At 37.1% G+C, this 15,311-nt stretch overlaps 1 protein-coding gene across 2 annotated transcripts in view; it reads right to left on the reverse strand.

Annotated features, from left to right (window-relative positions):
* The window catches only part of fig4a (FIG4 phosphoinositide 5-phosphatase a), an 82,309-nt gene continuing 66,998 nt past the window's right edge, over nt 1-15,311 (reverse strand). For both annotated transcript variants that reach the window (XM_047388838.1, XM_047388837.1), the window contains 3 exons: nt 12,164-12,252; nt 10,226-10,300; nt 1-951 (listed from right to left, as the gene is read on the reverse strand). In XM_047388838.1, coding sequence (XP_047244794.1) covers nt 774-951; nt 10,226-10,300; nt 12,164-12,252 — 342 coding nt within the window. In that variant the 3' untranslated portion in view covers nt 1-773. The remainder of the gene's footprint in view (nt 952-10,225; nt 10,301-12,163; nt 12,253-15,311) is intronic.

Genomic DNA, 15,311 nt, shown 5'->3' on the forward strand with positions numbered 1-15,311 from the left:
TTTTGATAAATAGATGTTTATTTTACTACTAAATATCTTATGAATATGTTTACACAAAATTTGAAAAAAAAAAAAAAGCGTACAACTTTGTTGAGTCTGGTAGTTTTATGGCATATGGGTTAAAATGATTTAATATGATGAAAAATAGATTGAGTTCAGAAAATTATTTTTAAAAAGTTTACAGAAACACTTTGTATTTACAAAATAAAAAGACATGTTTTTTGAAAGATAAAAATATGTAAAACAAAAAAACACATCGAAAAAAGGTATAAAAGAATCGTCAGAGATGAGAAATAATGATTTCTTTTACAGACAGTTCAGTGCTGAGGGTTCTTGCAGCTCCTTGCACAGTGAGTTAAGACATGAGGCAACACTACACTGAGGTTGGGGAGGCTACACACTCAGTAAGCATTGCATCCAATATATAAGATTCAAAATTATTTACATCACTTTGCTTAAACTAATTTTTCTTTAATCTGCAGTTACTTTGTCAAAAAAAAGGCTGTGATTACAATTTAAATAACGTTAAAATCAAATAAAAAGTAATATAGAAGTAGCCTTGTAAGGGCAGTTTGCATAAATAAAAACAATTGTTGAAAACATATTAAAACAGACGATATAAAAAAGGCTTGTTGGTTTTTATTTCTTTAAGTCCATATTTAACTGCGTTTGGGTCTTCTGTACATCGATAACATTCACAAACATGTAAAAGAATATTTTAAAGTGAAACGTTGTTTTGCCTTCATAACAATCCAGTTCCAGTTTTCTGGGTTTCACATGTATCTGTTCTTCACGTACTCCCTGTACATCAACATGTCCTCCCTGCACAGCAACCTCACCTGGCCCAGACCCGTCATCACATGGCTCTTGAACATTTCGTGACTGCCTCTGTCCACCTGAGGAAGAGAGACGGCGTAGATGCTGTCACCCTTGAAGCGGGACACTGGTTCTCTGAAAGAAGATCAACGAAACTGTCAGACCAATGAAGTAGCAATGGAAGACTTACTCATAGGAATAAATATCTTTCCATAATTGCAGGTATATAAAGACTGAGGCAACAGAGCTATGTTTATTTGACATAAAAATAATCCTGTGTGAAAACCACTTGTTCAATGCAGCAGCTAATGGCCATGCTGATAATGGAAGCAGCACAGGGATTGTGAAGATGGGCGATTTTGCAGCAGAATATTAGATGTTTTCTCAGAAACTGAACACATGAATGTCTCTCCATCCAAACAATGGATTAACAAGCTTCTGCTTGTCAGATGGTCCACTCAGTCAGTCAGTTCGACAGCAGCTGGGGATCAGACAGAAGCCAAAAAATAAATAAATAAATAAAACATGGCTGATATTTTTAACGGCAACTTGCTAGTAATGAGCTTTCTGAAAGCAAAAGCAGAGACTCAGGTAGACACTAAAGCATGACTTTATATAGCATCTGGGTTTTATATCCTCTAACTAGACAAAATAGTGTGATTCAGGGGAATAAATCAACTGCTGACTAAAGGCCAGGAGCAAAAACTTTCTGATATAAAGAAGAAATAGTGAGCAGTTGATGTCTGTACCAAATACTGAATTAAAAAAAGAAAGAATAAATCTCATCTTTGACTTAAAATATAATATGTCAAATCAAGGTGCTAAGGCAAGAAATAATAGTATACTTAATGATTCAATTATTATGTCTTCTTTTAGCTTACAATTATCGAACCTGAATATTGGTATGTACTGACGTCTCATAGATTTAAATCACAGGTGTTGGGCTCTTTATATGTGGAGCTTACATGTTCATTTGTGGGTTTTCTTTGTTGTTTTTCTTACTGTGTCCTGTCCGGCAGAGTAGCGCTCAGAATTGTTATCTGAGTGCCAAGAAATTGCCCAACAGATTTACTTTCACAAGCGGAGCATCACAACTAATGCTTTAAAGCTCTGCTTGATATTTATAAAAGAAACTTTATTATAAACTTCTTTGGGAATATTTCAATTGTTACGGACACGGAGACTGAAATAAAAAGGAAAAAAGAAGCTCGAAAAAGAGAGAGATGGGGCAAAAGGGAAAAAGGGGAGAAAAGGAGGAAAGAGTGGAGGAGAGAAAGAAGGATGAAGAGAATACAAGATTACACCTGCAGATGTTTCTTTTTTTTTAACAAAATAGTACACGGTAATTATGAATATAAAATGTACTTAGTGACAGGTGCAGCCCAATGTAGAACATCTGTGTATCTGTCAACACCTGAAGCTTAACACCTGTGAGTATGAGTGTGGACGAGCTTTTGTATACAAGGTTTCTCCACAAAAATATGCAATAGGGAGTGTGAGGACCCACAGACCTGCCCCATGGTCCCTGGACGGACATTGAGGAGATCCGAGCCACAGACATCCAAAGGCCCCCCAAAGCACAGGAACCCCAGGAGGACCACCGTCGGGACTACCGCAACCCCCTCAGAGAAGAGCAGTGGAGAGTCCCAGGGGAACCACCCAGCAGCGACAGTGCAGAAGCCCCAGGGAGCCGCAGCGACGAGCCCACAGGCCCCGCCGGCAGCCGTCTACGCCCGAGCAGATCCAGCCATGGACCCAGAGGCCCAAGACCCCGGGACACACCACCCCCCAAGCAGAGGCCCGAAAGAGCCCAGGGGGCCAGGCCCGGGCAAGCAGCCACCGGGAGTGAGCCAGCACACACCAAAGCACCCGGCCCCGGACACCGAGAACCACAAGTACACCAGCGGGCAGAGACTCCAACCACCGGCATAATAGGCCCCATAATATGGGGGGCCTAAGGTGATCCAGGAGAGGGAGCAGTCCAAGACCCAACCTCGGTTTTCTTTGGAAACCAGACCTCGCTCCAGAGCCAGGCTGGTGTTAATCATATAGTTATGGTTGTCATAGAGAATGACATGTTATTCAAAGGTCCCCGATAGCACAGTGCTACATGAGTGACAATTCTTAACTGCAAGTCTTGAATCTCATGTGATTAGAGCCTGGTGCAGTTCTTTAGAAAACCCTTGTCCACACATGGTGTAGATAGACTGACAGAGCCATGTAGGAGTACCCCGATCATTTCCCAACTGAACATGTATAGGATCAGCTAGCATGTCCACTCCAACTAAGAGCTCATCTGCAAGATTTTAAAAGCCAGTTACAAAAACAACTGTGGGCTGATTTTCTGTAGGAGAGACTACAGTAACAAAATTATTCTGTTACATATTGACTCACTGATTGTATCCAGATTCAAAAGAATGCCACACAAACGACTAGCTGCAAAGACCCACTCTGCTAACTCTGTAAAACATTCAATCTAATATCTTACTGGAAAATAATCTTGACATTTGAACATCAGCAGTATTATGGGATTTTCTGCATGCCTAACTTTTTTCATCTACAAGTGTATAATGTCAAATATAAACCAAAAAGGGCACCATAGAGTGCATTTTTATTTGCAAAGGTTTAGATTATAGTCTTTGAGCTTGTTTGTCCCCTATTCAGAAGCTTTTATAGTAATGTTAAAAGGTTTAATAAGCATCAATAAATAAATAAAATAAAAAAATAAATATATACACATAAGTAAAAAAAAAATGTCAGCAGTAAGTTCTAATTATAATATCGGAGTCATCAATTCTTGGCATAAACACAATTCATCATTTTATACTTCTCGAACAAACTAGGAAAGGCAAGGAACGTTTATTTATATAGCACATTTCAGTCGCAAGACAATTTAAAGTGCTTCACATGAAGGAAAAAATAATAATGAAAAACATAATAGGCAAAGTACATTACAGTGACATAAAGGTAATTAAAACATAAAGAGAATAGAATGATGGATAAGAAAATGAAAGGAAAGTTGGACTGAAAACGTAACTAATAATGTGTAGATAACACTGTCAAAGGCCACTCTAAACAAATACGTTTTTAGTCTTGATTTAAAGCAACTTAGGGTTTCGGTGCTTTTACAGTTTTCTGGGAGTTTATTCCAAATTAGTGGAGCATAAGAACTAAAAGCTGCTTCTCCATGTTTAGTTCTGGTTCTGGGTACCCAGAGTAGATTTGAGCCAGAAGACCTGAGAGGTCTGGGTGGTTGATACACTGAGGAGTCTGTAATGTATTTTGGTGCTAAGCCATTCAGTGATTTATAGACTAACAGAAGTATTTTAAAGTCTATTCTCTGAGCTACAGGGAGCCAGTGTCTGGACTTTAGAACCAGGGTGATGTGCTCCACTTTCTTGGTTCTAGTGAGGACGCGGGCAGCAGCGTTCTGGATCAACTGCAGCTGTCTGATCAACTTTTTAGGCAGACCTGTGAAGACACCGTTGCAGTAATAAATTCTACTAAAGATGAACGCATGAATTAGTTTTTCAAGGTCCTGCTGAGACATTAGTCCTTTAATCCTGGAGATGTTCTTTAGGTGATAGAAGGCCAACCTTGTTACTGTCTTTAATTAGAGTTTAATTTAATTAAACTAGGGCTAAATGTGTAATCTGTGTGTGTTTTTTGTGTTAAAATGAGTCAGAGTTATAAATGTGTAATCTATGTAGTGTTTACAGAAAAAATAACATATGGGAAGCACAAAAGCTGCAAGAGGCCACTAAATGTAAATATGTTTTGCATGCATTTGATGTGCAGATGCAATATAATAAATGACTTAACCAGCAGCTTTAAAAGCAAATCAGGTGTAGGGTTTAGGGTGTTAGACTGCACTGTAATCCTTACCACTAACTATCATTGAAAGAGGAAATTCACATCCTGATCTTTGTAATGCATCTCAACAGGAATTGGCCACATTAATATAATTTCCACTTTTTCCTCCACCAATTGACTCAGCACTGCCTATTTCTGATGGATCAATAGAGGAACCGCACAGAGGGAGGTGGATGAATAACGCGACCCTAACAGGAGCCCCACATTTGGGGTGCTGTAACAACTTAGAATAGCCCTGTTACGCAACAACCGACACACCTGTCGCAAACTGCGGACCTGACCTGATGGACGATGAAAGGCAGTGACGCTGGAGGAAATCAAGGGACATTCACACTAAAAAAAGATGGTGATGTTGTGAATCCCTGCTGATTCTGCGTACACAAAACTTGCACAAAACTCTTCCAGGTACCTCAGTGAAGAGCAAAGAGGCTGAAAAGAACACAATATTTCATTGAAGAGATTCTACTTATTCCACTGAAGTTTCATGTTGTGAGAATTGCAAGACATTAATCTGGAGATCAGCATCCATGCATTTTCTAACCACCAGAAGGGTAACAGTCTTCAAAAAGTCTAAAAGTGAATAATTGTTAACAGGGATGGGTAATGTAGTTCTTTTAATGAACATAAAAACATCCTGTTAAAAAAATGCCTTTTTCAAAACTTGTCACGTGAATTTCTTTTATGCATCTCCCCCAGTCTACTAAAACGTACAAAGCCCAGATGCCTGATTATTTTCCAGCCATGAAGCCATCCATAAATGTTGCCTTGGTAGTTTGAATTACTATTAAATCTTTAAAAAAAGCAGCAGGTGTTGTTTCCTAAACCTTCGCCTTATTGTAACATTCACCGATGACGAAGAGTGAATGAATGCATGAAGGGCAGCAAACCACAATGGTATTATTTCCATAATATTTCCATTTTTGTATTTTGTTTAAATTGCTCTGACATTTACTAAAAACAGGGTGGAATTATTGAACCGCTGGTAGCCAAGTTGTAGCAGTTAGTATTTAACATTGACAGGTATTTCATATGTGATGGTGGTAGTAATCCCATTCATAAAGCAGCAAAACTATAAGATAAAGTGCCTTGCAAAAGTATTCATACCCTTTTTCACATTTTATCATGTTAAAACCACAAACTTCAATGTTATGTAATAGGATTTTTGTGACAGACCAACAAAATTAGCACATAATTTTTTATTGGAAAGAAATATATATTTAATTTTAATATTTTTTACAAATAGAAACTAAAAGGTCTGATGTGCACATGTGTTTACGCCCCTTTATTATGATACGACAACATAAAATCTAATGCAACTAATTGTGTACATTCACCTAATAAAAAAACAGTCCACATGTAAGTAACTTTGTCTCAGGGCCTCACGGGATTGTTGGAGAACATGTGAGAAAACAAACAGCTGCAGTGGAAGGAAAAGGATGCATGGTTTTTAAAATGTTTTTACAAAATAAAACTCGAAAAGTGTGGCTTGCATTTGTGCTCAGACCCCTCAGAGTCAATACATTGGAGTACGACCTTTCTCTGCAATTACAACAGTGGTGGTTTTGTGGTGTGCTGCTTGAACATCTAGTATTTGACATTTTTTCCCATTCCTCCTTGTAAAGTAGTGTGAGCTCCGTCAGTCTGAATCACCATCCATCATCTCATCAACTTTAGACTTGATGTTCGTGAAGAAAAGGATCTGCTCAACATGATGCTGCTACCACCAAGTTTTATCCCAGGGATGGGGTGTTCAGGGTGATGGGCGGTCATAGTTTCCACACATGGTTTTGCTTGTAGGCCAAACGTTCAATCTTGGTCTCATCTGACCAGAAGATCTTTTTCCATACGTTTGTTGTGAAGCAAGGCTTAGGGAGAACTTTAAACGACCCTTTTCAAGGCACTTGGGACTTTAATGTCGACACTCTTCCAGACAGCCTGAATTTGTAGGAGGTACAACTATCAGTCCTCCCATTAAACTATTTTCCCACCTGAGCTGTGGATTACTGTAGCTTCTCCAGATTTACCACGGACCTTATGGCTGCCATTATTATTGCTAACCTTGCCAGGGCTGTCAATTTAGGTGGACAGCCATGTCTTTGTGGGGTTGTAATGGTACTCCGATTGAATTAAAACACATGTCACCTAAGTAATAGACTTCTGAAGGAAACTGGCTGCACTGGACTTTATTTAGGGGGTCTGAATGCCAATGCACACCACACTTTTCAGTTATGTGTGAAGAAATTTGTAAACCATATTCCGTTCTTTCCATTTCACAGTTAAGAGCTACTCTGTGTTTATCACATAAAACGTCATTACAATTTGTTGAAGTTTACAGTGGTAACCAAAATGTAGACGGTTTGAAAGGAAGGAATATTGTGTCAGGTTACAGGTAACTGTCTTCTCTTTATACGCGGGTTGTACTTGATCTACTGCTGCTTCGAGTGGGGACAGTTTAAAAAAAAAACCCTGAGTTTCTTCTGTAGTCTTGGAGACGAAGATGAAACTAACACCTCTGTTCTGGCTGCATTGTGCAGCTGCCATATCTAAAATGACTCCTTTAGAGAAACGGCGTATAATTCATGGTTGGAAAAAAATATGAAGTGGTCAAAATCTTCTGGCACTCAGTCACCTGTTAAAGTTGTGCTGTTTCTTTTCTAATACATTATATTATTAATCAGTTAAAATAGCTTTTTTTAATTTGTAGGTTCAAGAAAATTATTTGGTTTAGGTCATTTTTACAATAATTAGATTTAGTCTATTTCTACTTTTATAAGAAAGTAAAACAACAAAAACTGATAAAATAATTAGATTTTCTTGCAAAGACTGAAAAGTGAAAGTTTCTAATTTTTAAAAAGAACATTAAAGTTTTGAAGTTGCATCTGAACAAAATATGACAGCCGAGATGTTCTGCTTTAATGCATGAGAGATCCATCTTTTTTATTTAAAGCCTTATATTAGAATATATATGACAACTCATCCATCTTGAAGATCAAAAGAAAGTGTTGTTCTATGGCTGCACATTGAAATTACATGTGTGGTTGTGCACAGAGCCTCCATATCCTGCTGGGTTACAGCTGCAGTTGCAGAGAGATGAAGGCTGGACCAAGTGAGGAAATAGCATGGGATGATAAATAAAAAAAATACCATAAGAGTGAAAAGTGCACAGCTAGAGGTCTTGCAGGAATCTACTTAAAGTTGTTCTTCTCCCAAGGAGATTTGGTGAATTATTGGTATTTCCAAGGGTTGCTTTTTTGACTAAAAACTAATATGACAGTGGTTAACAGCAAATGAGTTCAGACAACAAAGCTTAGCTACACGTGTCTGTTTGCGGGTTTCCATGTGCATCTATAATAATCAATCATAATAATTTATTTCAGTAATTAAACTCAAAAAGAGAAAAAAAATGTTATACAGATGTATTACACACACAGTTATATGCTTCAACTGTTTATTTAATTTTGATGATTATTTCTTCTCAAAATTCAGTTTTTGGACAATTTGAAGATAACCTAAGAATAATAAAAAACGTTTTATTTTACTCAGAACTGTCAGACAACTGAAAAGTATGTCCATGCACTGTACAGTATATTCACTTAAAACTTGGTTGGGGCTCCTTTTGCATGAATCATTGCATTAATGCAGCATGGCATGGAGGCGATCAGCCTCTGGCTCTGCTGAGGTGTTAAATAAGCCCTGGTTGCTTCATTTAAGTCAGATTCCTTGTTTGTGTGCACAAACATGCGATAAAGCTGTTTCTGATTCTGATTAAAAGCCTTTAGCTCTTCTGCCTTGTTGGGTCTGGTGCCTCTCATCTTCCTCGTGACAACAATTTATTGATTCTCTATGGGCTTTAGGTCAGGGAAGTTTGGTGTCCAAAACAACAATGTCATACCACGGTAACTAAACCAGGTATTGGTACCTTTGGCAGTGGGAGAAGGTGCCAAGTCCTGCTGGAAAATTAAATGAATATATAGAAAAAGCTCATCACCACAGGAAGGCACGAAGAGTCCTCCGATAGTGTTTCTGGTTCAGGAGTGGCTTAACACAAAGAATGTGACATTTGTAGCCCATGTCCTAGATAAGTCTGCATGTGGTGGCTCTTACAGAACCGACTCAATTATCTAACCAAGTCTTGGGAATCTCTCCAAATTGTTCAATGTATTTTGCTTCACAATCCAGTCAAGACTGCAGTTTTCTATGTTGCTTGTGCACAGTTTTTTTTTTAACCAAACATTTTCCTTCGACTCAACTTTCAATTAATATACTTGGATACAGATATTAGACAAGTCGGCTTCTTTAGCAATGGTCATTTATGGCTTGCTATCCTTGTGGATGGTGCCAATGATAAGTCAGCAGTCTTTCCCATGATTTTGTAGGCCATAACATAAAATTACTGTATTATAAACATGTTCTTGTGCAAATATCTAAATTTTCTGCTAAACTGAATTTGGGTTTTTATTAGCTGTAAGGTATTATGATCCAAATTAAGACCTTGAAATATATCACTACCTTTATCGAACCTACATTAACCTACATTTGGAGATATGGATATTTAATATCAATTTAAACATAACTGAAAAATTCAAGTAAAAAAATACATAAATACAAGAAAAACTCATAAAAGACCTTTAAAAACACTCATGAAAATTGAATTAAAAAGCTATTCTTGATGAGGAATAAGAAAGAAACCGCACACATTTCATGGAGGTGTGCAAGGAAGAAACCTCTACTCTCCAAGAAGACCAGGCTTAAAAATAACAATAACAATAAATGATAAGACCAGCAATGCTGGAATTACGTTCTTTGGATAGATTAGTCTTAAACTGAATTGTTTGGATGCCAGTACCGAAAATATGTATGACCTCAAATAAATAAATAAACCATTCCTTGAAAGGAATGTCATGCTCAAAATGGAGCTGGAAGTGCCATGGTTTGGGGATACTTTGTTGCAGCAGGATCACAGATCCCCCGTATTTCTTACCTTGTAGCAGAGGGTGCTTCAAGAAAATGTGAGACTATCTATAAACAAATTAAACTAAAGCAGAACTGGAACCTGCAACATGAAAATGACCCAAAGCATAACAGTAAACCCAGCAGGGACTGGCTGAGAATTAAAAAATGGAAAGTCCTGGTCAGTCAAAGCCAGATCGTGATCTTATTGAGATGCTGTGAGGTGAGTTTACAGCCTGTACATTCAAGAACCCCCTCAAACATCTCACAGATGTAAGAGAGGCAAACTTTTCATGACTGAGACATCAATTTGTCTGAGTCTGTCAGACTGATAAATGGCTAAAAGAAGCATCTCAATTAAGTTATTTACGCCAAAGGAGGCAACACTAGCTAATAGGGGGTAGGGTGTTCTCCCTTTGTCCTCTGATAGAACATGCATTTTTGGTGATCTATGGTTAAATCACTTTGTTTCCAGAGATTAAAAGGGATGTCTCATTTGTATTTTAGACAGTCAGTTTTCTGTGTTTCCCTTTCTGAGCAGTTGTGAACCATTTTTCTTCTTTGATGGCTCACGCGTTTTACTTACAAGCAAATGATGTTTGCAGAGTTGATGTGTTCTGTTTTCTCCACTGTGTGCTGGCTCTCACCAAGATGTGCAAACCTGCAGAAAAAAAGAGGAAAGAAATGCTCCCTTAAAATAAAACCAAAAGGTAAAATGTAACTGTGTCTTTAAATAACTTCTTACACTTCATTTTAATATTGCATTCTTTACAAACATATCTTTGTGGATCTATCCTTTCCTAATTACTTTCCCCACTGGTAATTATTTCATCAGGAAGACAATTATGTGCAACAGCATACAGGGTATTCTTGCCCTTGCTTAGGATTTTTATTATTAATGCACTGATTAGTGGAGCTCTGGGTTTCAGTAACATCTTTAGAGCTATTGCTACTTCCAGTTTCAATAATGAATGTAATTTTGTTCTTATTATGAGCCACTATGGATGAGGAATATGAACATCATTCTTCACTGCAATTTGGATGCCAATTCCCTTGCTCCAATCACAACTGTGTCTGCCATCAAAGTTCGATGAGAAACAAAACGAAAAGCGCTGAAGGTGTTTGGACAAAATAAAGACTGGGAGATAGGGCCATTGCAATATGTGTCAGAAAGGAATCAACTGGCATAGAGGACAAACAACCTGTGGCGACCCATTTCTCCCACTCTATCTTGAAGATGTCAATGCTTTGTCTCCACCAAAAGCTGTTTGGCAGTTTTTAAAGGGCGCAATCCACCGAGTCAACTCTGCTGCTTAACCCTGGATACATTTTCCTTACAAATATTGCATTATTTAAAGAGAAATAAGCAGGTTTTGTAACAATATAACTGTTACAACAAATAAATAACTGACCAAATACAAATTTGCTTTGAAATGGAACGGCTCATAGTCTTTAAAGGGCATTAGAAAGCTGGGTCTGTAAAAGACATTATTAAAGCTATCAAACATTCGGTTTGCTTCCAAGGAACAGATAATTATGTTCAGTATCAGAACCTGTGGAGGTCTATTTATCAATACTGCTGGGTGCAATCGGGGAAAAAGAATAAAATTTAACAGAGATGACGAAGTAGAATGAATGAGGGGGACAAAGGTGGATGAAGAACACTCAGGTCAGGGCAGATTTGACCATGTCCTTTTATCAAAATTGATTGTTTTACCCCGAGGGGGCGACTCTAGCTGACTGCTTGTTTTGCCCTTCAACGTCTTTGGGATTAATACATAAAAAAGAGACCTTTTGAAAATCAGAGTGGTGCTTCTCTTTAAACATAAATTAATTATTTAGGTCAGATAATCAAACAATCATTTCCATCGTTAGTTGTCAGAACAGAGAACATACCACCTCCATGACATCCATCAGACTTCGGAACAGGACTGGGTTGCAATAAATTTGAAAAACTATTGACTATTGCAGATTTGTCTATAGTTTTATACTACTGACTAGTGTAAAAGTATATTAAAATCAACGTTATGAGCTGTTACTTGATTTAATCCTGCTCCTTCCCTCTTCTTAAATATAATGCCAGGTAAATTATGCATTCTAACTGCACTCTGTAACACTTACAGCTTTCTTCACTCTCCCAGCAACCAGCACAGTCAAGCTTCTGCACAATTTGGAGGTGTGCACGCTTATTCTTTGTAACCCTTCTACAAAGAGTGCACACATAATCCACCACCCTTGTCTTTGTTTAGCCGCCCCAAATAAAATATCTGACTTTTTATACTTAAAGCACAAACCACATTTAGACAGGAGCAGTTTTCTTTCAGTTTCACAATGTTTAGATAGAAGGTAACGTCTTTTTTTTTTCTATTTAATGAAAATTTACTCAGGGGGAGATAACAGCTTCCAATGGAAAAACTTCTTAAAATCTAATGGACCACTTTAGTTAAATAATAAAATCTATCTTTTAAGTGAACAATTTCCAAAATGTGAATCTCTAAATGTAATCTTTAGTAATAACCTTTACCTTTCATAAATGAGCAAATCTCCTTCTGCAGGACACTCTGCAAGATTATGACCATAAGGCTCCTTCATTGTTTGCTGTGGCTGGATCTCCTACAGAGGTAAGACAAATGGTAGAACATGAATGTGAGCTGCCTAAAAACAAATAAATGTGTTGAAGTATTATTCACACATTAACGTCAACGTCCTAAATAATGGTACAAATACGTCCAGTTCAGGATGCTCTTCTCAGAACATAAACACATTCAGACAAGGTCATCAGGTTCAGGTGCTCCTCTGCAACTTATTCAGCAATTACGGCTGTCCAAGGAGTTTAATAAAAGCAGCTTTGACAGTAATTTGGTGGTTTCTCACGAGGCAGTTTTAGGTTTCTTCATGTTTGTGTCTTGCTTCCTCCAAGTGTTCTTGCACACAGTGTCCAGTTCTTAGAAACACAAAATTTCCATAGAATTATGACCACCTGGTCTAATCCTTTGCAAGGTTGTGCAGTTCCTTCTTGACATCTAAACAGGAACGACTCATCAAAACTCTGGCATCTGGAAAAAAGTCACGATTATCACAACCTATAGGGACTATAAGGTGCAATGTGGAGGATTGCACCTTATAGGCCCAAAAATGCTAAAGGTTTTGGGAATTGTGATTAATCTATTGTTAACATGCTTGTCAACTAATTTAGTATTTGAATAACTGTTAACTGGAGTATACAGACTGTAAAACATACCATTTGCTGAAAGAACAACACACTCAGAGCAGTAACTAGGTCAAAATTGTACAAACAATATATACATTTTGCATTTAAGATGAAAAACCGTCTTTGTCCATAAATATGCTCTGTTGCAATATGCAATGTCGATTTTTGTTTTTATGATAGCAATTGAAATATTTGTTTACTTGTATCTTCTCTTCTGTTGTATTTCTATTACTCATAAAATAAGCTTAAGTATTTAAATAAAAAATCAGCTGAGTGTGCTGATTTTTTATTTGATCGCTCGATTAATTGCTAGAATAATCGGTAGAACACTTGATTGCTAAAATAATCATTAACTGCAGCCCTAATATATATATATATATATATATATATATATATAAGTTTTGTAGCTTCTCTGATCTCTTTGTTTCCAGTCATAAAAGAAATACTGGGTTTGTGTTAGTTCCAACTATTTTAATATCAGAGCCACATGTTATCATCTTGATTGAAGTCAGAGTTGTTGATTTTAATGTTTTTATTTTTTGCCCCTTCTTGGAATGTCTGATCACTTATCTCTAAATTACATCTAATCAACACAGAGTTGAATATTTAGAGACACATTAATTGTGGAGGTGATTTTCATAGCTTTTGTAAACTAAAACTGAACCTCTAAAGAAACAACAGAAGGCTTGTTATGTAACAGAAACAGAGCAGCCACCAAGGCCAATTTCCCTCTTTGCATTGCAGCAATAGATTCAACACGATGCTTTCGATTTCACTGTATTTGTATTAATGTGAGGTGCATAGGCAGGGGAATGATTTAGGGTGTTATGGGACCATGACCAAGAAACAGCAGCGGTGAACACAGGAAAACACATAAGCTTGATCATAAAAATTCAGAAATGTGGTGCAAATAAGACAAGGACAAGAATAGGAAAAAACCTATTGGGTAAACAAAAACCTCCTTATACATGCTCACAAAGTCACACATACACCCATACTGAGGTGAAAAACAAAGTCAGCATGTGTAATTTTACAGCAAATGTAGTAATGGTCTAATGTTTCAATATTTCAGCACTTGTGTGTTGCGCTGGCACTAAATCCATTCTCAGTGACAGGGCCTGTAGGCAGCGTCATATAATATGTGTTCCCGACACGTGAGCTAGATGTCTAGCCCTAAATGCATTCATTCATGATTGGATCATTGCTCAAGGTCCTGCAAAGACAGAAAACTGAACAACAATACATCATAAATCAGGAGTCAGAAACAGATGGATGGAGCGAAAAGAGGAGCCATTTTTCTAATCAAAGGGATTAAAAACAGAACTGTTGAGATTTCTCAAAGTACACTTTCTCTGCTCAGGAAATTAAGACCAGGTTACCCCAAAAAAATGTTCAGAAAGACATGAGCCAGTTACTGGTGTCAAGATATTACAAAGGTGTTTAAATAGCATGGTGTTAAAGTAGCAAGAAATCTCATAACTCTCATTACTTAATTATTAACTTAATCATTTACCATTATTGATAAAATTGATATTCAATATTAATGTATCCACATATATTTTATTATCTGTAATAGGGTGTCCTAGTGGTGCCACATGTACATGACTGCACATACACTGTTTAAAAAGGAACCGCCTTTTTCTCCCTGTCTCAGACTAAACACTTCCTGTTTTAGGCCAGTAATGATTACCAAATAATTTCTATTCAATAAATGCCAAAAATAACGAGATATTTTAGAGTTTTTTATTGCTTTCTTAAAAGTCAGATGCTAACATATATTTCCTTGGTTTTTGGAAAAATTGCCTTTTAAACAGAATGACTTGTTGCACATTTTTGGGTATTGTTCCAGCAGCTCCTAACGGCCCATTCCTCCTGACAGAACCGAGTCAGGTTTGTAAGCCACCTTGCTCACACACATTTTTATCTCTGTCCAAAAAATCTGTCGATGGGACTGAGAACAAGGCTTTGTGATGACCACCCCAAAACAATGATTTGGTTATCCTCAGCCACTTTGTAACTCAACTGGTGATTTTATTTTTATATTTCTTTATTAGTCTCTGTCTTGAAAGACGTTATAATAATAAGGTTTTACTTACTTACTTTACTTACTATGTTTAGGGTCATTGGCCATTTAGAAGATTCATTTGTGCCCAACTTCTAAGTTCCCAGCTGACTTCTTGAGATGCCCATTTTCTATTATTCTGGCAAATAGAATGATTTTTGTAAGAGAACTTGAAATGTTTAGTCAGATTAAATGTAGAAAAAAAAAAAAAGTTGTTTGATTGAATACAGTCTATGTAAACATCTGGTTTCATCTATATTTTATAGATGACTTTACTATAAATGTAATAATAAACAAGTTACATTATTATGAATAAATATTACTTTTCCATTTCTTTCCCCCATTATTTTTAGTCAAGGTTATTATACTGTGTTGATCTCATACCAGCTCATTCCCAGC

This window comes from Girardinichthys multiradiatus, chromosome 15, assembly GCF_021462225.1.
Source record: "Girardinichthys multiradiatus isolate DD_20200921_A chromosome 15, DD_fGirMul_XY1, whole genome shotgun sequence".
NCBI lineage: Eukaryota > Metazoa > Chordata > Actinopteri > Cyprinodontiformes > Goodeidae > Girardinichthys > Girardinichthys multiradiatus.